At 44.4% G+C, this 26,396-nt stretch overlaps 1 protein-coding gene across 1 annotated transcript in view; it reads left to right on the top strand.

The window, feature by feature from the left end:
• The first annotated feature begins 3,134 nt into the window (after positions 1-3,134).
• Positions 3,135-26,396, top strand: part of LOC147732918 (histamine N-methyltransferase-like) — a 236,057-nt gene continuing 212,795 nt past the window's right edge. The window contains exon 1 of the mRNA XM_086958880.1: positions 3,135-3,362. Coding sequence (XP_086815006.1) covers positions 3,226-3,362 — 137 coding nt within the window. The 5' untranslated portion in view covers positions 3,135-3,225. The remainder of the gene's footprint in view (positions 3,363-26,396) is intronic.

A 26,396-nucleotide genomic window follows, 5' to 3' on the forward strand; every position in this document is an offset into this window, starting at 1 on the left:
CTCAAACACTGGGGACAGGACACAGTCCCTCAAAATCAATGGCCACTTAGTGGGAGCCCCTCAGGCTCTAGACATAATGAGGCACAACAGGGGGACCAGAACATGGGGGAACCAATCGGGCTCTAAAACATCTTGCCCCCAGGGAGCGCACTGGCTCCTGAAATAAGGATGCCCTACCGTTGGGGCCATGTTGGAGCTGCCCGCTGCAGAACAGGGCAGCTCAGGGACAGGCATGGTGCCCTCACTGGCACACGAAACACACCAGATCCATGGTGGAGCCACTCGGGCTCTGGGGGAAAATGGGGCCATGACATTGGAACAGGACACTGGCCCCCACAAAGTAAGTCTGCCCCAAAGGCAGAGCAACGGGGCTCTGAAAGTAAAACATGCCCACTGTTGGAGCCTGCAGGCTCAGAATGAACATACGGCTCCTGTGGGAGCGGCCCGCTACCAGACCGGCCGCTCTGTCTGCACGGAGCCTCCACAGAGACTCTGCACCCTCGCTGGGGCAGCCCTCTGCCAAACGGGGCCACCCAGCACTCTCCATGTGCCTTCAACAGGCACCAACCCAACCGTGCCCCAACAGAGTGCCACTCACCGGCTCTGGGGGGGCAAAGGCAGCCGTCCTCTCTCGGCGGTGGCAGCGGGCAGGGCTCTCGTGCTCCTGTTAGCCTCGCTGGGATCCGCTGCACTGTGCTTCGCCTGGGACCTCCTTCGGACACCCCAGGGCAACTTCCGCTCATGGGAGCCCTGCCGACCAGCCGCCTTACTCCTTGCCTCCCTGATTGGGAGGTTCACGCGGCGCGGCCATACTTCCGCTTCCGGGGTTAGCTCCGCTCTGAGTCATGTGGATATGCCTGTCTTCTCCGTTTTTGCCCGGGGACGTGGCAGTGATCTTCTCAGCGGCAAGAGGGGTAGGCTCCCTCGAGAGCAAGAATAAACAGCGGGGTAGGCACCTGCCCGGCTCTCATAAACGGGGTGGGCACCCGTAGAAATTAAAAATTAATAATCGGCCACAATGCAGGGTGGGCACCTGCAATACCGGAGCAAAATTGGGGAATCCCTATGCCGGGATTCCCTCTGTTTTGATCGCAGCCCAGTGCTGCCAGTGGGAGACAGAAGCGCTCCCAAAGTAAACAACACGCTTTCCATCAGCTAGGCAAGGAGTCCAAGCAAAATCAAGCACTCCTCAGGCGCTTGGGGGTGGCATAGAAACCACCATGGCCCCCAGGGATGCCCCCTCAAGCAAAAAGGGGCCCAAAGAAGTCCATTAGGCAACCAGGGGCTGGGCAGGGCCCAGGGAGGCAAGCCTTCCCCTGGGCCACAGCAGCAGCACGCCCCTGGTAGATTCTAGTAGGAACAAGAACATCTAACATGAAGTCACATCCTCTTTTTATACACAGAAATCCTTGGTTGTCAAAGTTGCAGGCAAGGGGCGAACCCGACGCAACCGGTTCTTGAGCACTTTATTTTGCTAAGCCCCTCTGCCTATTCACAGGTTGGGTCAGGGACATCAGACACACCACAGGGGGCGGAGCCAGCATTGTGGAGGGAAAGCCCAGCCCTATTCAGGTCCCAGGTGCACTCCTCCCTGCCATCAACATGCAGATCTCTCCATTCACCACCCTTAGTGCACAAACCAACAGTGATATTGAAAGCTGCTTTTGATCGTTATTGACTGTGATTCTCAGCTGTCATGCTAATGGCAGTAGTGCCTCCTTTTCGCCTTCTCCTATCCTCATCTCCTCTCAGAGGTAGGATAATGTGCCAAGAATTAAGTTTCAAAACAAAAGTGTGCAAAACATTATTGAATGTATTTATATTATTTTGCCTGCAAAAAATTAAGACCTACATTATGTCCTCACATAATTTGAACTAGCATGAAGAAGATGGACAATGGAGTAATGACCCTATTACTTGCCGGTAATCTACATTTTCACAAGTTCTAATATTCCTAGTCCCAGTGCTTGAACTGTATTACTTTTAGCCCATACATTCTCCTATTTTGCTTGGTATTTGAAGGTCAGCCATGGAAAGGATATGAGTACGCGTTGGAGCTTGTGCATAAAAAAGGAAGAACGATCAGTAAAAATCTTGTTTTCTTTCTCCAAAGCCTCCACTAGACAGTGTCTGACTTGGAGGCAAAGGCCACCTGACAAGGGGGCCGATTATGATGGAGGATTGTTCGCATCCTCCAGGCCGGCGGAAGCCACCGCCGGCCCGGAGGATGCGGTAAATCCTCTGCGGACCCACCAAAGACTCACCGCCACATTAGGATGGCTGGTGGGTCTTGGTTTCAGTCCGCTGCTTTTCCGCCGCGGTTGGCTTACAACTGTGGCGGAAAAGCCCTAATATGGTGGCGTTGTCTCTCAGACACCGCCAGACATATTAGGATGGCTGGCAAAAAATGCTTTTTCGCAGCGGGTTCTCTGGCGTGGAAAAGCATACGGATCTTCACCTTGGGGGCCCGTAGCGGGGGTGGGTGGTGCACATGGGGGGTACCTCTGGTACCCCAATGTATTTGTATGCAGTGGTGCCTGCCGCTTTCTGCATACAAATACAATGTATGCATTTTTAACATTGCGGCGGGTGCAGCTTGAAGCCGGACCCGCCGCAATGTTAAACATGGAGAATGTGACCGATAGGGTGGCGGTCACATCCTAATTGCACAAGAGGGAACGCCGCAGCCCATGCGGACATTCCCTCCTACTCAGGGCTCGCGGACGGACCCAAGCCGTCCGTGATCGTAATGGGCCCCATGGTTAGAACTTTGATGAAAACAGACTAGGTCTCAGGGCAATGAATATTACTGTTAGGTAGTAGCCCCATTACTCTACTAGAGCACAATTGAATTTAACATTTAATTCATGTCAAACCAACAAACATTAGTATACCAAATGTTTGCTTGAGCCTTTGTGTTTTCCTATATAAATGAAACAAGAAACCTAATAGCCCTTGTGTACAAATATTACACCAATAAGGAACATGCCATATCATTATTTTTCTTGTATCAGATAGCTAAATATTTGCCCTAGGAAACAGAGAGAATAAAATGTGAGTAACTCAAAAATGATAAGTGGCTTGAACAAAATATACAAGCTGTGTTCTAAGAGTTATTTTAATCTTCATTTCAGATAAGAGAATAAACTGGCTAGGTGAGAAGAAAAGAACCAGGCAACTCTCTTTAAGTTGAACTTTTCATTAATTTGTCAGACGGCATCCACTATGGCAAGTTCACTGCGAAGCTTATTATTAGATGAAGTCCATTATGCTGAATCCTTTCAAGTGTTCCATGGCAAATCGACAGAACATGAGTGCATGCAGAAATTTATTTCAGAGGACTTGCCAAGCATAATTTCAGGGTAAGTTATTCTGCCTATTCATTATATATTGCTGCCACTGGATAGTTATATTTAGGTAAGCATTTCCATGGGAAATGCCTTTTGCATTTTGTTAATAACTTTGGTGCCATTTGACAAATCTCCACAAAACGGTTTAAAATGTTTTCATCCAGTTTTTTAGGGAACATTTTTATGGGGACCCATCAAGTAGGGGCTGAGAAAAAAAGGTGGCCTCAAAATGCAAAATCTTCATGCATTTTTCATAGACTTCTTTAACAAGCACTAACGCAAAATATGCAGAACTGAATTACACCAAATTATAGAGGATGCTAGATATTGGCTCAATGATTGCGCTTTTTCTGATTTTGTGTAAATCTTCTTAGTTGTTTTTGAGAAATGTAATGTAACAAAATATTTGTATATCCTGAAGGTTGTGTTTACAGGACTCTGAAAAGAGTCCAGCAGGAGTTCAAATAAAAAAATTAAACCATATAATTGAACGAAAGGCCTTGCTTTCCCGTCAGGAATCTTGAGATGTTCCTGCAAGTCCCAAGCCGTTACGTCACTTTTGTGATGCACTGGTTGTGTGAAAGATGTGCCATGGTGTGTGGAAGGTGCATCACATTATAAAGCCCTATGCCAGTAGGAGGTGATATCACAGTACACAATAACTGTCATATCTCTGGGAATGTACCACTTATTGTACATCTTCTGATTAGTGTTTTAATGTAGTGAATGGATTCTTTTATAGTAGTGTACAGATAAGCACATAGTGCTGTATGGTCAGTACAACACTGAAACAGAAGTGTGATAGTGTTTACTGGAAGTGTAAGGATACAGATTGGGGAATTGAAGGTATGAAAGACAAGTTTGCCGGTGCATAGAAGACTACATGCATAGTCTATTGGGATTTTCTCATGAACTACTGAACAGATTTACTCCATTTAACAAAAAGCACAATCTGCAAACCGAACTTTACCTCTCTGCCAAAGTTGGTGTAATTACATTAGAGTATGCGTATGGTACGATGATCAAAATAAAAAACAATGTTAAAGGAATTATATAGAATTCAATTTTAATATATTGAAATAAATATAAATATTTATATTACAAATGTAAGAAATTGGTATAAAAAGAAATACATATAATTATTAATACATTTAATAATTATCATTTACAAAACCTTTGAAATTCACTGAAAAAGATCATAGGTTTCACACCCTTTATAGTTAGGAATAAGCATTTAAGAAACCTTTGAAATTCACTGAAAAAACTATAGGTTTCAACCACGTTATAGTTAGGAACTAGCATTTAAAAAAACTTACAAATTCACTTGAAAAAAACCATAGGTTTCACAAGTGTTATAGTTAGCTGGACATTTCACTCATACAAAACCATTGAAATTCCCCCGTTATTGTTAGTTCAGCTAACTATAACTCGCGCGCCCGCAATGCACTGCTGATGACATCACATATTACATCACTCATGACATGGTCAGTGACATCACTCATTACAGCACTGATGACATCTCAAATGACATCATTGATGACATCATCCTTGTGAAACAGTGGCAGACCTCCTCTCACCCTATAACCTTTGATACACACATTCAAAAATAGAAACTAACATTTTCAAAAAAATGGAGATACCAATACCAGTTACAACAACCTATTCAGTAATTCCAACATCTACTTACACATCCACTCATTCACCAACAGTTCTATATAGGCACTCATACATTTACTCAATCATCATATGTACTCATACACCTATACATCTTATTACACACCGACACTCATCTATAAAGTTACTCACACACATACTCGCACATGCAAATAAACTATCAAACATCCATTTACTTGCATATACAGCTATACACCCAACACTACACTTACTTATACAGAATCGTACACACACTTACTCTCTTAAACAATCACTTATAGAAACGCATACTTATTTATTCAGGAACTCTTACAATCTCTTGCTCTCATATATACCCACTTATATACATCAATACTCATATATACTAGTTTAAAACATATGTAGTTACTCATAAAGATACTATTGAGACAGTCATTGACTCACTAACACACCCATACACACACTCATACACCCATACAGTCCTGAATACACATGCTGTCTTCAAAACACATACAGTGAGTCAACCATTCATGCATCTATGTGGTAAGTAATACCCCCACCAAACCATACAGACTCATACTGATACTCTAAAAACCAACTAATAACCCATGTCGACACTCATGTAGCTAGTCACCAACCCATGCAGCCACTTATACACAAAGTGAGACACTGATACAGATATTTACATATTTAAACATTACTCGTTAATACATGTATTCACTAAGATACACTTAATAAGTCACTTATGCAATCAATTTTACAAAAAAAACATCCATTTAGACACTTATTTACCCATTTATTCTTCCATTGACCTTTAGATACACATATATAAAAATATGTATTTTTCATAAAGACACACATTCATTGGATGATGTCATCAGTCATGTCATCAGTGATGTCATTTGAGATGTCAGTGATGTCATGAGTGATGTCACTGACCTGTCATGAGTGATGTAATATGTGACCTCATCAGCAGTGCATTGCGGGCGCACAAGTTATAGTTAGCTGAACTAACTATAATGGGGGAATTTCTATGGTTTTGTATGAGTGAAATGTCCAGCTAACTATAACATCTGTGAAACCTATGGTTTTTTAAAGCGAATTTCTAAGGTTTTTTTAAATGCTAATTCCTAACTCTAACGTGGCTGAAACCTTGTGTTTTTTCTTTTTTTTTTTTTTAAATTTTTTTTTTATCCTCATTTGCCTGATCCTCCTCTTATTCAGCCTCCAATTGCCAAGCATTTGTTACTCAGAGTGCAGGCCTCCTGCTGCCCCTGATAATGCGATTGGTTGCCCTCGGCAGAGATGGCCTGAAGAGAGGACGGGGTGTGACTCCAACCTTGGTGTTACACCAGTTGAACTAGCCTTGGAGCCAACCGAAGGGGGCCTAGTTCTTGGAGTTACTAAGGCATAATCATTGGACCGGGGAAAAAAAAAAAAAAAAAAAACCCCGGCTATTGCTTCCACTGAACCAAATAGTTCCAAAACGCCCGGTTACGTGAGCCACCTGATCTCAACATGTCAGTCTTAGAGGTTGTATACAAAGATGTTAACCAGTTTGCATGTGTTGGTGGTGTTTTTTCAATCCAAACCTTGCATATCTCTCTTCTTGCAAGTAGTATTGCATAAAACAGAAATGTCCTTGCATGGCCCTTTATACTGTTGTCCCATCCGAAAATAACCAGGGGGAGTGTTAGAGAAATCGAGATGTTAAGAATCGAATCCAGGGTCGCTTTAACCTCATTCCAGAACTGCAATAGGTTAGGGCAGTCTATAAACATGTGAATGTCTGAAGCTGCGATATAATTGCATTTATTGCATTTTTTCCCTGGAACGAATTTAGACAATTTTAAGGGGGTAAAATAGGCTCGATGTATCGTAAAAAAATGGTTGCGCCTAAGCCATGCCGGTTTAACACATTTATATAGCAGGGTGCAGGATTTCTGCCAGATTTCAATACTCTGGGCCCCACATTCTATGCCCCATAGCTGTTCCGGGAGGATAAATTCTCCATCTATCTCTTCTAACAGACTCCAGTACCACTGCGAGACTTCTTTACCCCCTCCTGGTCTTCCTACCAATTTCTCTTCAGTGGAGCTGCACTTCCCAAATGTTACCCCTGACCTGTTCATTGTTTTAAACCAACTGTTTATTTGTAAAAATTTAAACCTCGAAAACTCTGAGCCCAGTTGGTCCCTTAACTCCTCCCAAGGCCTCAATGATTCGCCTACCAACAGATCTCCCCATGTTGCTATTCCTCCTTCTCTCAGCGGAGTTGCCAGCCTGTCTTCCAGACAAAGCGGCAAACCCGGAGATTCCCAAATGGGTGCAAAGTTAGAGTAATATTGCAATCCTAGTTTCCTCCTTATATGAAACCAGGTCTTCGCTTGGGACATAAGAATTTTTAATTTAACTTTTTTGAAATATTTCTGATCGCCGTATTTGAACATATAGCCATTAGTTGGTAAACTGGCTCCGGTCAGCATCGCATTAAACATGAGACCTATAGATGTATTAGTTGGGACTTTTAAGAGCATTCTTGAGTGAGACAATTGGAAAGCCCACGCATAATACTGCAAATCAGGCAGAGACAATCCCCCCTTTTCCCTCCTCCTTCTCAGTTTCTTCCATGCCACTCTTGCCGATTTGTAACACCATACAAAAGAATTAAGCTCTCTTTGGCATTTCTCTAAGGCCACATTATCAAAAGCGAGAGGGATAGTGCTAAAAATAAAAGTGAATTTAGGGAGAACATGGCGGCCGCAGGCTAGTGCGGTGCGCGCGCTGAACGCCGAGCTCCGCACCACGGAGCTGCTCTTCCTGCTTCATCTCTTCTGAAGCCCTGACATGACGGAATCCACGCCGTCCTTACCTGCTGGGGGTCCGGGCATGTAACCACGGTGCTGTATGCAGTGTGTGTCTTGGTGTGATCACCGTGTCTCCGGAGCGCTTGCCTGCACGTCTGTCTGCAGCCTGCGGGGGCCAGTGTTGGCTTGGTGTTCCTTCACTTCACGGATGTGTCACGCTTCACGATCTACTCCCAGCAGCTCTCCGCCCCTCCAGGGCTTGTGGCACAGGGCAGCCGTGGAGCTACGTCGGGGGCGCTCGGCGAGGGGACAGCAGAGAGGTAGGCTGGGCTGTGCAGGCTCAGGGGGAGCAGAGGTTCAGCTACTTCAGAAACAAGGTGGTGAAGCTGCTTTCCCTGTTCAAACTAGACGGGAGCAGGAGACAACGACTGGAGGAGACTTAGTCTCAATAATTAGAGAAAAGAGTCGGGAGGGGGTTAATGTTAGCCCGGGAGCTTTGGTGAACCAGAGGAGTGAGAAAGACAAGACAGACAAGGAAATCGCCCAGAGAGGGGGCTGTGCCAAAAATTTTAGCTCGGTAATAGGGAACCTGGAGAGGATACAAGGGGTCAGTAGAAGGCTACTACAAATCCCAGAATCCCCTGTTTTAGGGGCAGCAGCAGCAATTGATCCCTCTACATCCACTCTGACAGCAACCGAGCCCTTAACTTCTACTTCTACTCTCAAGAATTTAGTAAAGGGGAAGGAGAAGGAGAAGCCAAATCAGAAATCCAAATCAAAACCCAAAGGGAAAAGAAATAAAAAACACAGTAATTCTGGTCCTCAGGGGGGCACGAAAGCTTCGAGCTCAGCATGCAACGCTGGGAAAGTAACTCCCTCTTAGCGCTCTTTTTTTAAAGTATTGCCTCAGGTTCTAGATTTGGTACCTGTTAATAATCTGGTTGAGAGTGTTGAGAGTGTCGACATAGGTGCCCCATCTGGTATTTTGCCAGTAAACAACACTGACTCGAACATCTATAGCCCCACCAGGGTCCCTGAAATTCCTGGTTTACCCACTTTAGTCACTGTAATGGCTAATCCACTGTCCCCGTCACCATCTAGTACATTAGCAGACACTCTGGAAAACGACGGAGAGGGGCAAGCTTCGACCCTCACAGGCGATTTACGAAGTTTAACAGATCAGGAAGAAAAGCGAGACAGCCCTATTAACTTAACCAACACCGAGTCTGCATTGAAGGCTCTGGTTGCCTCGATTGCCTCAATGAGAGTCGAGATTCGCAACGACTTTTTGGTCTCCAAAGCCAACCAGAACGATATTCGGGCATCATGTGAGGCACTAGAGCGGAAAGTAGATGGTCTGGGAGAAAGAACAGAGGCACTTGAGAGCTCAGCCGGAGTAATGAAAGCTAACTTAGATGCAGCTGAGTCCAAGATCCAATCTCTACGGAGAGAAGGGGACGCAATGAAAGACAGACTGGAATCATTAGAGAATTATTCACGCAGAAACAACTTGCGCCTCTTGAAAATTCCGGAGGGGAAGGAAGGTGGAGATCTCAAGGGATTTATAGTTAAACTCCTGAAGGAATCCCTAAACCTCGAGGAGACAGTAGAGGAGTTGGACAAAGATATACAGAGAATCCATCGAGATCCTTTCCGTTTGAACGCTGGTAGAACTAAACCCAGGAAAGTTCTTATAAATTTCCTGACTTACGCCTTGAAGGAGAAAATTCTGAATGTGGCACTCAGTCTTAAAACTGTAAAAGGCCCTGATTTCCCTTTTGAAGTCCGCTCTGATCTGTCTAAAACCACGCTTGACAGGCAGTGGGAGCTGGGCCAAATGATGGACAAATTTAGAGCGGCTGGTGCAACAGTTCAAATGAGGTTCCCGGCGTTCTTACGTGTTATGTACAATAACAAGACGCATAATGTTAGATCCTCCTTCGAGGCGGAAGAACTTTTGGAAACTATTCGTAACCACTCTCAGGGTAAACTGTGACCAGAACCAGTAAGCCCCTTTTCTCTACTGCATTGTATTGCACTAGCACCAGTTGTATTATAAAGGGGCAATACATAGGCTTATAAGGGCTACAGGAAGTCTGTTTAGGAAGGAAGGTTGAGAAGGCACAGATATGGGCATCTCTTCTACCAAATTAAAAATGGAAAAAAAGAAAAAATACAAAAAAATAAAATAAAAAAAAAGCATAAAAAGGTAAATAAGTAATTAAATAACAAATAAATAATCACATAAAGGGAAACATTTTTTTTTTTTTTATTTTTTTTTTTTATTACATAAACACAACTAAAGGAGAAAATAATGAAGCATCAGGTATAAGGCCCTGTACAGGAAAATATACAGGTAAATTCTTCTTTAGTTTTTGCAGGATGAGCACTCCGTGGTGAGGGAGGAGAAGGCGCAGTCGGCGCAAAGCCGGCCTGACATCTGGTCGGAGTAGGTATGGGAGGGTTCTCCAAGGGGGGGGGGAGCTGGAAGCTGGTGGGGGGGGGGGGGCACAAAAATCCAAAATAATCCTCAGAAGTCAGGTCCTCGAAGACTAGGCTCTTTAATAAACAACTCAATTGCCATAAGCAAGATAAACAAAGCTCAAACAGGCAATAACTTTAATGACGACAATAGAGAGTCAAACGCTAGGGAGGGATGCGTCAAATGACCTCAATTCAGTTTTTATCTTGGAACGTCAATGGTCTGCGCGTTCGAGGGAGAAGAGAACGTATCTTACAATATCTACGAGATTCCCCAGCGCAGATCATTGTCATCCAAGAATCACATCTTCTAAAAAGCGAGGCCAGCGAGATACTGAAAAAACAGAAGTGGATTGACAAATTCATCAGTACTGACCACAACGCTAATATAAGAGGAATTCTCTTAATTTGTAAAAAAGCTGCAAAGGTGCAGATTCTTAACTTCAACGAGGACAATAGTGGAAGATGGCTGTTAGTCAAGTTGTCTATTGATGGATGGGTGTGTAACCTTGTCGGTTACTATGGTCCCAACATAGACGACCCATCCTTCTTAGAAATAGTCAGGAACAATTTAATTACCACCTCGGAACCTATAATATGGACAGGGGATTTCAATGTCATATTGAACCCTAAACTAGATAAATCCACCTATCACGGGAGATATAAAAGTCATCCTCCATCCAAAGCCAGGCAGTCTCTCAAAGAGATTATGGAGCAAATAGGTCTGGCAGATTTATGGAGAGAAAGGGCGGGCTCTAAACAAGGGGTATCTTTTAGGAACCTAAAATATAAACATACCTCAAGAATCGACTTTGCCTTGTTCAGTTATAGCCTTCAAAACTCTATATCCAGTATTAAGTATCTGCCCTCCCACTTATCTGACCACTCGGCACTCTCTTTTACATTAAAACTCCCAGGTCATGTCAAACATCCCTCTTGGTCTTTTGATCGCACCATTCTACTAGAATCGGAGGAAGTGAAATACTTAAGGATAGAAACGAGCTCATTCCTTGAAACAAACCTAGGTTCAGCCTCTCTTGTTACAGTCTGGGAAGCTTTAAAAGCCTACCTGAGAGGGTGTATCACAAATAGAGCCTAGTATCTGAGGAAAGTCTATCTGTCGAAAATTCAAACTCTCGAAATGGAATTAGAGAAAATCGAGCAGAGACTGGTGGCATCATCCGGGACAATACAAGATCAAAATAATCTCTTTGATCTGAGAAATCGGCTGGACAATATATTACAAGAGAGAGTAACTAAGAGGTGGGAGGCTAGCAAAATTTCAAATTTTGAATTCGGGGAAACAGCGGGCAAGATTTTGGCATGGAGGGTTAAAGCAGATCAGGCCAAAAGTCATATCAGAGGGATAAAGGCTGAAGGCGAAAATGATCTTAGAACATCAAACCAAGAAATTAGTATCGCCTTTAAGGAATTCTTTGAGGAAATATACAGGGAAGATACCCCTGATAACCAACAGTTAAGAGAAATATGGTTAAACCAGATTACTTTACCTTCCCTGTCACCCATACAACGTGATGGGATTGAGATGGATATCTCTGAAATAGAAGTAAGGAGGGTCATTCTGTCACTTAAACATGGTAAAGCTGCAGGCCCCGATGGACTTCCTGGGGAATTATACCGTGTTTTGGTTGACGAAATCGCCCCTACTTTAACAGTCCTCTTCAACGATATCTTGAGGGAGGGCTTTGAGCCTCCTCGATCATGGAGTGAGACTACCATAGTATTGATTCCCAAATCCGGCAAAGACCCAACCCTATGTGGATCATATCGCCCAATATCTCTATTGAACAGTGATTATAAGATCTTCACGTCCATATTAGCATCTAGAGTGGGCTCAGTAGTGGGGGAAATAATTCACCAGGACCAGAAGGGATTTATTAAAGGCCGCCAGCTTTCTGATCTAACGTACGACCTCGTAGGGGCAATTGACATTGCCTCAGCCTTCTCCCTCCCATTGGCAACACTCACCCTAGACGCAGCTAAAGCCTTCGATAGGGTAAATTGGGCCTACCTCAATGACGTGTTGAAGAAATTCAACTTCGGGGAGAGATTTTGTCGTACTATCAAACTTATGTACAACTTACCATCAGCCCGGCTCTTAATAAATGGCACACTGTCTGAGGCATTGGGGATTTCGAGAGGCACTAGGCAGGGTTGCCCGCTATCCCCCCTCCTCTTCAATCTGTACATCGAACCGTTTGCAGAAGTCTTAAGACGAGATGTACTCATTCCACCTTTTAGGTTTGGAGAGTGGGAAAAGCGGGTAGCTCTTTATGCAGACGATATCATAATCTTTACTTCAGACCCAGAGATAACATTCCCAGAGGTAATAAGGAGAGCCAAAGAGTTTGGTTGTATCTCAGGCTATGAGATTAACCCAAGTAAAACCGATATCATGGCTTGGAACATTCCTGACTTACAGTTAACCGTAACCAACTCGATGAGATATCTGGGTATTCGGATAGTCCATGACATCGACAAAATCGCTCAAGTTAATCTCGCGAGAGTCTCTAATGAAAGCAAGAAACTCTTAAAATCCTGGTCTAGTCTTCCACTGACTGTCCTCGGCAGAAACCTTGTGTTTTTTCAGTGAATATATATATATAACCTACTGGCGGTCGCCAGTAGGTATTTATAGATAGGACTTAGTTTCCATAGAAAGAGCATTTTTTGTTTTGCTTATAACTTTGTCGTTGTTTGATGAATCTTCATGATATTTTCCAAACTAAATGTGTTCATACGAGCTCCCATGTTGAAAGGTGGGGGTGATTAGTCAAGGGGGAGCTGAGAAAAAAGGGGGGTCCTAAAATGTGTTTTCTCCATGTTAATTTCCATAGGAAACTTTAGACAAGGCTACAGGTCGAACGGGTGAACAAAATTACCCCAACTTTGGCAGAGACAAGGGTCATGGCCTAGAAAGCATGCTTTTGTTTCGTTGGCGTAAATCCATTCAGTAGGTTTTGAGAAATATTGTAATTTACAGATATCTATAATTGGGAATGCTGCGATCTGATTGGCTGAGGCGTTATGAGCACAAGCTTATTGCTTATTAGTTGCGAGTGCTGGGAGCGGTTGCAACTAGGAAGTGGTGGCTGCAATTTTGTGATTCCGTTGAAGCAAGTAAGGGGAAAAAAGGGTGAAAAAAGTAGGAAAAGAGGGCAGGAGCACTAAGTTCTGTGGGGGCGTGTGAAGCAAAGTAGTCACTCCAACCGGTCTGAAAGTGCTGTGTTGCTGATAGTGAAATGGTGCTGTGATGATATGCTGCTACACTCTGGTATGAAACCGAGAGCCTAAACCGTGAACTCATTGTTGTAAATAATGTGCTCTGGTCTATGTAGCATACATGTGCAAGTAGTGTTAGTATGCGTTCATACCATACAGGGAGTGGGAAGTGAACTACTGACAGCTATTGTGGGTTTTTACTATACCGTAAGCGGGAAGCAAAGTACTCACGCCTACCAGTGTGAAGATTTGGGGATCATACAGAGGTGATTGCTGTAAAGGGATGGGCTCTGGGTGCTGTAGCATATGTGTGTAAGTAGTGTTAGTAGGCATTTATACTGTACAGGGAGTGAGAAGCGAACTACTGACCCATACCATGTGTTCATACTATACCAGAAGCGAAGTATACCCTGGGATCAAACTGAGCTCAGTGCTGTAAAGTTATAGGCTCTGGGCGCTGTAGAATACTAGCCGCTGTAGTATAACTGTGCAAGTAGGGTTAGTATGCGTTTATAGTATATAGAGCTGTAGTATACCTGTGGAAGTAGTATTAGTTTGCGTTTATATAATACAGGGAGTAGGAAGCGAACTACTCACCCCTACCGGTCTTAATACTCCAGATGGAAACCATGAGCTCATTGCTGTAAAGTCATGTGCTCTGTGTAGTATAACAATGTAAGACATAGTAGAACGTTAGTATGTAATTCTACTTGAATGTAAGTAGTTTATGTTAGAATGTAGGGCTCTCATGAGGGGAACCTTGGGGAGTTTGTACACTGTGCTGGAGAAGACGATTGCCTTGCTGTCGGCTCCTTTTGGTGGGTGTTTATGGTGTCTTGTTTTCCTGCAATAAATCTACTTATTGGATCCACTCCTGTCTGCCTCTTCACCACATAAATTTGGCAACGAGCGGGAGAAGGTAAAAAGAAGTTGCTTGCGTTGTGCTGAAGACCCGTTTTCCTCATGTAGCTGTTTCTACTAATCCCAGGGTCATCGGCTCATTGAACTATGTCATCTGACCTCTGGTAGGATTTATATTTTTACATCTTGCGCTTCCTCTGCCTCTTCAATACACTCTGGTCGCTGTACTACACCTGTGTAAGTTGTGTTAGTATGCGTTTATACTAACCAATACATCATGGTCCTAGGGAGCGCGACTGCCAGGCGCCGTTCATACAATGTCCCGGGGTGCACATCCGCAGGACATTTATGTTTGCTATTAGAGGGCGGGTGCATAGCAACTACCCTGTGATAACAAATCCTTGTTTGACTAGTTGAAGCGAGAGGAGGAAAACCTCGTTTCGCTTTAATAGAGCAGATCTGGATGGTAAAAATGGAGAAAAAAAAACAGGGTCACTCGCTGATTTACTTTAGGCTCCTGGTGGGTAATATTCTGTGGCTAATCTGAATATTATATTGCAGGTTCTCTGTAGGACTGGGGATCTTAATGTCACATGTAAATTAGGCGCTGACGGGCACAGAGATGTTTCAGAGCTAAGGGGATCTCCACCTTCTCGGGTACTGTTTACTAATTGTCCAACTGAGGTCCAGGGATCGCCACCCTCTGGGGCTTCACTTTAATATGCAGCTTGGGTCTCCGCAGTCCCTGAAGTCGCGGTGGTCCTAGGCAGTGCCTTATTGGTTCTGTAATCACACAGGCAGTACTCATTGTGTTATGAAGTGATACACGCTTAGAACCCTTGCAGTTGTGGAATTACGCAGGCTTCATTTATGTAATAGTCTATTGGTTCATATTTGGTAGATGCACCGCAAAATTACAAATGTTTTCTCTCAAAACCACCTATAAACAGACAATTTTCACAATAAACCTGACAAGTGTTGTCAGAAAAAGAAGACTATACACTCACTTATTTATTAGAAAAAAACTATCTTTATTAAAACACAAATAAATGGCAACGCAAGTTTATACGAACAAACAACAGTATAACATGAAATACGTGGGTGGGACTCCCCTGGAAGCAGCATACTAAACCTAAAAGACAAAAATGAAACATAAATATGTGTGCCATGTGGAAGAGGAAAAGAAAGGTAGTCCGAATGAAAGGAAGATAGTGAGAATGGGAGGGAGAGGGAGTGGGTGGAAGGGAGAAGGGGAGGGAGAGTCAAAAGAACAGAGGGAGGAGGAGACCGAGCATCTGTCTATTGCACCCAGCCCTCAGTTTTTACATCCCGTCACCCGTTTGTCTAGGATGCTGGGGTCCGCGAGAAAGAATGTGGTCGAGCAAGTCCTTAAAATGAAACATATGAATGAGGCAAGAGATTACATTACTAACTACGGGAACATTGCTTGCCTGCACCTGTGCACCCAGGGTTCTACACTCCAGCATCTTTCCCCGCACTGTGCTCAGTTGTAGGTTCTGCGCACCGAAGCTTCACTGCTCACCTGCCACCATCGGTGTGTCCAACAACGTGTTGGCTCAAGCTCCAAGTCTGGGGTACCTTTAAAGGGTGGGAGATGAGGTCTCCGGTCGTGGATGGTGTCTTGATGCCATGATGGAAGGCATCAGAATGCCAAGGGAATTATCACAGGGTGAGCACCTGATCCACCAATTTTGGTTCAATCAATTCAGTGTCTGAAAAAGGAGAAATAATGTAATGGTGGAAACGTCTGAAGGCAAACGAAGGTTTATTTCAAGCTTAATAGAAAACACCAGTTGAGTGCATCCTTTGTTTTTGAAGTACGATCTATAAATGGTTAGTGTTAATCGTCGTTCACAGAGGAGTTGGAGTGCATGAGAATACACAAGATTAAAAAATAATTATGCCAACTTTTACATACAAAGGAACAGAGTGCATGCTAGAAGCATAATGTGCACGTGTAATGCAGTGGCAGAAGCCGATGTGCATGTACATTTAGTTATGAGCTTACTACAGTGCCCTAAAAGCCAATGTCACATGTCTGTAGGGCAGCACTGCCCACTGGCTCAGGCCTAACTTACGGTCCAGCAAGTCCTTAAAATGAGACAGAGAAGAGACTGAATCAGGTCAGAGATCACATCATTATGCACTGCAACATCGCTTGTTCAGACCTGCACACCCAGGCTGATGCACCCTACCCCTCCCACAGCACCATGCTCCACACATGTCTGTAGGGTAGCGCTGCCCGCTGGTTCAGGCCTATATTACGGTCCAGCAGGTCATTAAAATGAGACAGATATGTGACTGAATGAGGTAAGATCACATTACGGACGGCCACATCACTATTCATACTTGCACACCGAGGCTAATACACCCAAGCCCCTTCTCCCGCACGGTGCTCAATGGTAGGTCCTGCGCACTGAGGCTTCACTGCTCACCTGCCACCATTGGTGTGTCCAATGACATGCCGGTGCAAGCTCAGAGTCCAGGGTACTTTGTAGGGTGGGAGAGCAGGTCTCCCGTCGGGGACAGTGTCTTGTTACCACAATGGAAGGCGTCAGAATTCCTAGGGCACCATCACAGGGTGAGCACCTGCTCCGCCCATTGTCAGTCAATTCAGTGTCTGAAAAGGGAGAAATAATTTAATGGTGGAAACGTCTGGAGGTAAATGAAGGTTTAATTTCAAGCTTAATAGAAAACACCAGTTGAGTACATCCTTTGTTTTTGAAGTACGATCTACAAACTGTTAATGGTAATCATGGTTCAAAGAGGAGTTGGAGTGCACGAGAATACAACTGGTTAAATAATAATAAAATGTTATGCTAACATTTATATACAAAGGAACAGAGCGCATGCTAGAAGCATAATGTCCGCATGTAATGCAATAGCGGAAACTTGTGTGCATGTACACTTAGTAATGAGCTCACTACAGTGCCTTTAAAGCCAACGCCATGTGTCTATAGGGAAGAACTGCACACTGGCACAGGCCTACAGTACAGTCCGATGATGATTCAGAAAAGGGGGTGGTGATGAACAGAGTGTCTGAATTAAGCAGACCACTCTTACCCAGTCCAAAGATCAGGGCTTGATCCATCACCGTTATTTATCTCACTGCACCATCCCAGCTCAGAACCTGGCTATATGCAAATCAGTCTGTCCCTGGCCCAGTGCATCATGGGAACAGGGCAGACTAAATTACCAAGCCAATTCTTCACCAGAAAGGAGACAAGCTACCGGGGACCGGTTTCTGGCATTTCAGCCTTCTTCGGCCCGGCTTGCTTGAATCCTGATGGTGCAGTGAGAAAGGGACTCATGTCTGAGTATACCCTGTCACACCTATAGTGGCCAAAAACGATTCAGAAAAGGGAGTGGTGATGAACAGAGTGTCTGAATTAAGCAGACCACTCTTACCCAGTCCAAAGATCAGGGCTTGATCCATCACCGTTATTTATCTCACTGCACCATCCCAGCTCAGAACCTGGCTATATGCAAATCAGTCTGTCCCTGGCCCAGTGCATCATGGGAACAGGGCAGACTAAACTACCAAGCCAATTCTTCACCAGAAAGGAGACAAGCTACCGGGGACCGGTTTCTGGCATTTCAGCCTTCTTCGGCCGGGCTTGCTTGAATCCTGATGGTGCAGTGAGAAAGGGACTCATGTCTGAGTATACCCTGCCACACCTATAGTGGCCAGGAACGATTCAGAAAAGGGGGTGGTGATGAACAGAGTGTCTGAATTAGGCAGACCACTCTTACCCAGTCCAAAGATCAGGGCTTGATCCATCACCGTTATTTATCTCACTGCACCATCCCAGCTCAGAACCTGGCTATATGCAAATCAGTCTGTCCCTGGCCCAGTGCATCATGGGAAAAGGGCAGACTAAACTACCAAGCCAATTCTTCAACAGAAAGGAGACAAGCTACCGGGGACCGGTTTCTGGCATTTCAGCCTTCTTCGGCCCGGCTTGCTTGAATCCTGATGGTGCAGTGAGAAAGGGACTCATGTCTGAGTATACCCTGCCACACCTATAGTGGCCAAAAACGATTCAGAAAAGGGAGTGGTGATGAACAGAGTGTCTGAATTAAGCAGACCACTCTTACCCAGTCCAAAGATCAGGGCTTGATCCATCACAGTTATTTATCTCACTGCACCATCCCAGCTCAGAACCTGGCTATATGCAAATCAGTCTGTCCCTGGCCCAGTGCATCATGGGAACAGGGCAGACTAAACTACCAAGCCAATTCTTCACCTGAAAGGAGACAAGCTACCGGGGACCGGTTTCTGGCATTTCAGCCTTCTTCGGCCCGGCTTGCTTGAATCCTGATGGTGCAGTGAGAAAGGGACTCATGTCTGAGTATACCATGCCACACCTATAGTGGCCAAAAACGATTCAAGCAAGCCGGGCCGAAGACGGCTGAAATGCCAGACACTGGTCCCCGGTAGCTTGTTTCCTTCCCAGTATAAGAATTGGCTTGGTAGTTTGGTCTGCCCTGTTCCCATGATGCACTGGGCCAGGGTCAGACTAATTTGCATATAGCCAAGTTCTGAGCTGGGATGGTGCAGTGAGCTAAAAAACGGTGATGGATCAAGCCCTGATCTTTGGACTGGGTAAGAGTGGTCTGCTTAATTCAGACACTCTGTTCATCACCACCCCCTTTTCTGAATCATTTTTGTCCACCATAAGCGTGGAAGGGTATACTCAGATGTGAGTCCCTAGCTCATTGCACCATCAAAATTCAAGCAAGCCGGGCCGAAGACGGCTGAAATGCCAGAAACCGGTCCCCGGTAGCTTGTTTCCTTCCCAGTATAAGAATTGGCTTGGTAGTTTGGTCTGCCCTGTTCCCATGATGCACTGGGCCAGGGTCAGACTAATTTGCATATAGCCAAGTTCTGAGCTGGGATGGTGCAGTGAGCTAAAAAACGGTGATGGATCAAGCCCTGATCTTTGGACTGGGTAAGAGTGGTCTGCTTAATTCAGACACTCTGTTCATCACCACCCCTTTTCCTTTCCCACACCCTTTTCTGAATCATTACAGTACAGTCCAGCAGGTCCTTAAAGTAAGACAGACATGTGACTGAATGAGATGAGAGATCACATCATTATGCACGGCAACATCGGTTTTTCACACCTGCGCACCCAGGCTGGTGCAGCTCACTCCACCTGCAGCACTGTGCTGAACACATGTCTGTAAAGAAGCGCTGCCCACTGGCTCAGGCCTACAGTATAGTCCAGCAGGTCTTTAAAATGAGACAGAGCTGTGACTGAATGAGGTCAGAGATCACATCATTATGCAGGGAACTTCGCTTGTTTGCACCTGTGCACTCAGGCTGATGCAGATCACCTCTCCCGCAGCACCGCACTCAATTGGAGCCGCTGTGCACCCAGACCCCACTACTCATCTGCTGTCATTGTGTGTGCAAACACTATGGGCAGCAGTGTTCACAATTCAGTTGTGGTGTTGATTGCAGGATGGTGTACACCTCATGAATCCCCTTGGAAACACAAAGGGGCTGTAGGGTTCACAATTTAGAACCAGTGTTTAATTGCCAGGATGGTGCACAAGTCATGGATCCCTTTTTTTTATCACGTATTCTGATATGTGAAGTGGATGCAGCCATATCACCTGAGGCAGTGTGGAAGAACTGTGACATGTGGCATCGTCGTTATCCTATTTATACGTACGCAAAGTGGGCTGGGCTTGCATACGCCAGGCCAACGTAGGGGTGTGAATAATTGTTCTGGGGATCTGGGCAATGTTCAGTTCCTGCCTGGCCAGAAAGTGTAGTTGTGTGTTTCTTTTGCAGTTTTGACATCGCAGAATGCACAATTTATATTAATGTAGTATGTATCGTCAGGGCGGCAACTATCGCTAATGAGATGCTGTTCAAAAAGATTGACTGGCAAACATTACATGTCGTTGTCAAGGTTGTGGATATGCGCAGACATGAATGTCAATGGTGTGCGTTATTATTGAAAGTGTTGCTATCGCGAAGCGTACACATGTGAATGTGCTCGAATGGAGGGAGGATCAGCAGTGAGACTACGTCATACACTGTAATAACATTGATTACAGTCAAGCAATGTATGTCAAACGTGAATCTGAAATTCTCACATATCAGACACTACTATATTGGTAAATCCTGACAACAGAGCGTACAATTCTAAGCATTACAGTTTACTGTTTGTCACATGTGATCTAGGATGTGCACTCTGCCCAGGGCTGATGATACTATTTAGAGCCACCAATACCTAGGCCTAAAGGCATCACAATAATGTGCACACACACCAGAGGCATTGTGTAACACACATTTGTTTTTGATGTAATGTTTGAGATGCATGGCCATCACATGTGGAAGGCTTAATGAACAGACCATGAATAATGATCAAGATGATCGTTGCATGATGTGTGTAGTATAAGATGTGTACACAACTCGCGATTGTGCCAGAGGCCTCCCAGCAACACTCTGCAAACGCGCCCTGTGGCGTGTTTTAAGTTGGGGAATTAATTCCACTTCAATACTGGGGGTCGGTGGGGGTCTACTAGCCCACCAGGTACTTCTAGTAAGCGCCACAGGGCTGCGTTGCAGAGTGGTGGTCCAGGTCACGCCCATTTTTACACCTCTCTGCAGCACAGCTCTGTGGCGCTTACTGGAGATACCTGGTGGGCTAGTTGGACCCCAGGGACCCTCAGGATTCAAGGGGACTTTATCCCCCAAATTAAAACACACCACAGGGCGCGTTTGCACAGTGGTGAAGGGAGGGGGCGGGGCCTGAGGTGACATGTGTGAAAACACGCCCCTGTGGCACCTTATAAATTAGGGAATTAATTCCCCTTCAATGCTGAGGGGCCCTGGGGGCCAACTAGCCCACCAGGTACCTCCATTAAGCCCCACAGGTCTATGTTGCAAAGAGGTGACCTAGGTCACGCCCCTTTTAACACCTCTGCAACGCAGCTCCGTGGCGCTTACTGGAGGTACCTGGAGAGCTAATTGGACCCCAGGGGCCCTCAGGATTCAAGGGGACTTAATCCCCCAACTTACAATGCGCCAGGGGGCGTGTTTGAAGAGTGGTGGAAAAAGGGGGCATGGCCTTTGTCTACCTATTACCAATCCCAATGCGTGGGGCTTACTGGAGGTAAAAGATAGGCTAGTTGGCCCCTAAAGGACCCCCAGCAGTGAAGGGGACTTCAATCCCCATCCGAGAGCATGCCAGGGAGTACGTTTGTAGAGTGGTGGGCAAAGTGGGCATGGCCTGGTATGAGTACTTAGCAATGCTGCTGTGTGGGCCTGACTGGAGGTAATAGTTGGCTCCCAAGTATGTCCTTGGGGGCCAACTATTCCTCTTGTTACCTACAGTAAGTCCCACACAGTGGGTTTGCTAGGGACGTCCTCGGAGGCCATGGCCCAATTTAGTCCTGAGGGAGATTGAGGCCAAGAACCCCTCCTTGTACCTCCTGTAGGTCATACGCAGCAGAATTCCTGAGCTTTGGTTGGACGCCCAGCACCCTTTCTCCACCACTCTGCAAACACGACTACTAGTTAAAGTAGCATATTTCTTCTCCTCTAGAGGTAATTTTAATTCCCCTGCCCTATTATGTACTAGGGGCTTACAGAGGAGGTCATGCTAATCACAGTGGTACCTCAATGCATAGTGTTCCCTAGTGTATGCAAGTGTTTTCACTGTGTACTAAGTGTCTTTATGCATAGCACTGGCTCTAGGCCTGGTTAGTCAGAGTCAGTTACCACCAGTACCTGTCAGAGAAAGTTGTGGGCACAGGATCATTTTGCTACAAAGCCTCTTTCTGCCCCTCTGTTGGTTCTTTCTGCACATGTCTTGCTTCTTTCTGCACTTTTCTTCGTCTTTGTGGATTTCTGTTGCTTCTTTCTGTATTTCTTTTGCTTCTTGCTGTGTTTTATGTCTTCTTTCCTCACACGTCATACCTCTGTAGGCATAGTTTGAAACTAGCATTTGAAAAACCTTTGAAATTCACTGAAAAAACCATAGTTTTCAGACACGTTCTAGTTAGAAATCAGCATTAAAAAACCTTTGAAATTCCTGGAGAAAACCATAGGTTTCAGGGATGTTCTAGTTAGAAATTAGCATTAAAAAACCTTTGAAATCCCTGGAGAAAACCATAGGTTTCAGGGATGTTCTAGTTAGAAATTAGCATATAAAAAATCTTAGAAATTCACTGAAAAAATGATAGGTTTCAGGGGTTCAATAGTTAGCTGGACATTTCACTTGTACAAAACCATAGAAATCCCTCTGTTATAGTTAGTTCTGCTAACTATAACTCACGCGCCCGCAATGCACTGCTGATGATGTCACATATTACATCATTCATGACATGGTCAGTGACACCACTGATGACATGTCAAATGACATCACTGATGACATCACTGATGACATCATCCACGTGACAATCTGATACAGCTCGTCACACTCCAGTATAACCTTTGATCACTCACTGTAAAATACAGAGTACCATATTTGAAACCACTGACACACCAATACCAGTTACTACATACCTACTCACTGATTCTTAAGTTTACACACACAACTGCCCATTCCCCCTACAGAATCACTTATACATGCGGTCACTGATCAACAGAACACTATCAAATGCACTCATACACCTATATAAACATTGACACATCAGCAGTCATCCTAGACGGTTAAGCAGTGATCCTACTCACTCATGAAATCAATCACACTTACATTTTCTCACCTACACAGTTATACACTTAGTAACTCATAGTTACTATGTTAAAAAATCACTATTACAAGTATACTCTCATCCATACAGTTACTCTCACAATCACTGACTCGTACATATAATTATTTATATACACACCAACTCTCACATACAATGCCTTTTATTGTTGTACTTTGTTGGAGATGTACCACTGAGACATATATGCACTCACCAACACACAAATAACACACTCTGTCACCCAAACAACTGTTCCACATGCACTCAAACCCATACACTTAGTCAATCAACCACTCACATCTATGCAGAGTTACACCCCCACCCAACCACACACACCCTCAGTCTCCCATACAAATGCTCAGCCAACTAATCAATAACTAATATAGACACTCATGTAGTTAGTGACCAACTGATGCAGCAGATTATTCAACAACAGAGACAGTGATGCATACATTCACATAGTTTAGTTACTAAACTATGTATTTAGTGAGACACTTTTAATTACTCAAACAGACAGTCAGACTGTTATTAAATCCTCCATCAAGGGAATATATCTACTCAATCTTCAATACAGATTGGTAAATATATAATAGATATTTAAATTTCAAACGAAACCACATTCACTGGATGATGTCATCAGTGATGTCAATGACCATGTCATGAATAATGTAATATGTGACATCATCAGCAGTGCATTGCGGGCGTGTGAGTTATAGTTTGCAGAGCTAACTATAACGGAGGAATTTCTATGGTTTTGTACGAGTGAAATGTCCAGCTAACTATAACACCCCTGCCAATTTCTAACTATATTGCCCCTGAAACCTATGTTTTATTCAGTGAATATATATATATATATTTCCTACTGGCGATATCCAGTAGGTTTATATAGTTAGGACCTAGCTACCATAGGAAATCCGCAACATTTTATTGGGAATAACTTTGGCACCGGTTGAGGAATTTGCGTGTAATTTTCCAAAATTTAGGCCAGCTCCACTCCGCTACTTCCCTGGAAGTTTTGGGGGGATTTGTCGTGCAGGGGACGAGAAAAAATGGGGGTCCCTAAATGTGTTTTCCCCATGTTAATATCCATAGGACGATTAGTCTTGGCTACAGCCCGAACGGCTGAACGGAATTACACCAAACTTGGAAAAATTGTAGGGACTGGTACGCAGAAGTGCCTTTTCTATATTTGGTGAAAATTGCTCCAGTGGTTTTTATGAAAAGTAACTTCAAAAACACATATATATCTATATGCGCGATTACCGGTACGCGTAGAGGTGAAAAACAAAAGGGGAAAACTATAAAAGGGGTCTGGGTAGGTTTTATCAGGGGGGCCTAGGAGGACCCCGAAGGTCAAAAAAACTAATATTTTTTTTGAAAATTTCACGGAGTACGCGCTGGGTGCGATGCCATGTACGCGTACCCTGAGCGTACCATGGGGAAAAAAAGTATAGATTTTTGGGCCTGGGGGGTGCTTGTGGGACCCCCTGAGTGGGCCTAGGGGGTCAGGTGCTTCTACCCTGGCCCCTTTGCATGTTTTGCACCTTTGTTTCACTGCTTTCCTGTGCCTTGGTTCTACCGAGGCACAAGATGGCTGCCAACACTTCCTAGTTTGGAGTGTTGACAGACAGTGGCAGCCAATCAGCATGCCTTTCGAAGGAAAGCAGCATGCTCATTGGTTGTCAACACTTCTAACCAGGAAGTGTTGGCATTCATCTTGTGCTAGGTAGACTGAGGCACAAAAGAAGCAGAAAAACAAAAGTGTAGAACGCAAAAGGGGGCAGGGTAGAAACAACCTGACCCCCTAGGGCTACTCAGGTGGTCCCACAAGGATATTAACATATTTAAATGTTATCCGCTAATAGAATTAGCATTTAAAAAAACCTTGCAAATTCACTGAATAAACCATAGGTTTCAGGCCTTATATAGTTAGGAATTAGCATATAAAAAACCTTTGAAATTCACTGAAAAAACCATAGGTTTCAGGCCTTATATAGTTAGGAATTAGCATTTAAAACACCTTGCAAATTCACTTAAAAAAACCATAGGTTTCAGGCCTTATATAGTTAGGAATTAGCATAAAAAAACCTTGCAAATTCACTAAAAAAGCCATAGGTTTCAGGCCTTATATAGATAGGAATTAGCTTTTAAAAAACCTTTGAAATTCACTCAAAAAACTTTAAGTTTTAGGGGTGTTATAGTTAGCTGGACATTACACTATTGGCGTTGATGGACGAATCTTCGCAAATTTCTCAAAGAAGATGGCCCGCTCCGCTACTTCCCTGAAAGTTTTGGGGGGATTCGTCAAGTGGGGGCCGAGAAAAAAGGGGGGTTGTAAAAGGTGTTTTCCCCATGTTATTTTCCATAGGACGATTAGACACGGCTACAGACCGAACTGCTGAACGGATTTACAAGAAATTTGGCAAAATGGTAGAGTCTGATTCACAGATTACGCTTTTGCTTAAATGGTGTAAATCCCTTCAGTAGTTCCTGAGAAAAAAAAAAGAAAAAATATATATCTATAAGCGTGCACCGTGCGTGAGCCCGTGCGTGCATCGGGTGTGCGCGAGCGGAAATCTGATTTGCTGTTTGACGGCTGTCAACATTACAATCGGTCGAAATCAGGAAGGGTTGGCCGCCATTTTGTGTCCAAGGGAGAAGAGAGCAAAAAACAAAAGTGGATAACATGAAAAGGGGGCACGGTAGAGATTCCCTGACCTCCTAGGCCTTCTCAGGGGGTCCCTGAAGGACCAAGAAGACAAAAGAAAATTGCAGGGTGCGGGCACGTTGCACGCACCTCCGAGGTAGAAGAGAGTAAAATCAAAAGTGGATAATGTGAATAGGGGGCAGGCTAGAGACTCCCTGACCCCCTAGGCTTTCTTAGGGGGTCCCTGAAGGACCCCGAAGGGCAAAAAAAACATTTTTTATAAAAAAGAAATCGCGAGGTGCGCGCACGTTGCACGCACCCTCGAGGCAGAAGTGAGTCAAAAACAAAAGTGGAGAAGGTGAAAAGGGGGCAGGGTAGAGACTTCCTGACCCCTAGGCCTTCTCAGGGATCCCTAAAGGAGCCAGAAGGGCACAAATTATTATTATTATATTTTTTAAATCACGAGGTGCGAACACTGTGCGCGCATGCGTGCGAACACCGTGCGCGCACCTTAAAAAAATAAAAAATAAGGCCAGAATTATTTTGAAAATCTAAAGTTTGTTCATAATAATACATAAATCAAAATTTTTATATTGTTTAAAATATAGAACATTTGTATAATAACACAAAAAAGACAATTGA

Source organism: Lissotriton vulgaris, chromosome 2_1 (assembly GCF_964263255.1).
Source record: "Lissotriton vulgaris chromosome 2_1, aLisVul1.2, whole genome shotgun sequence".
NCBI lineage: Eukaryota > Metazoa > Chordata > Amphibia > Caudata > Salamandridae > Lissotriton > Lissotriton vulgaris.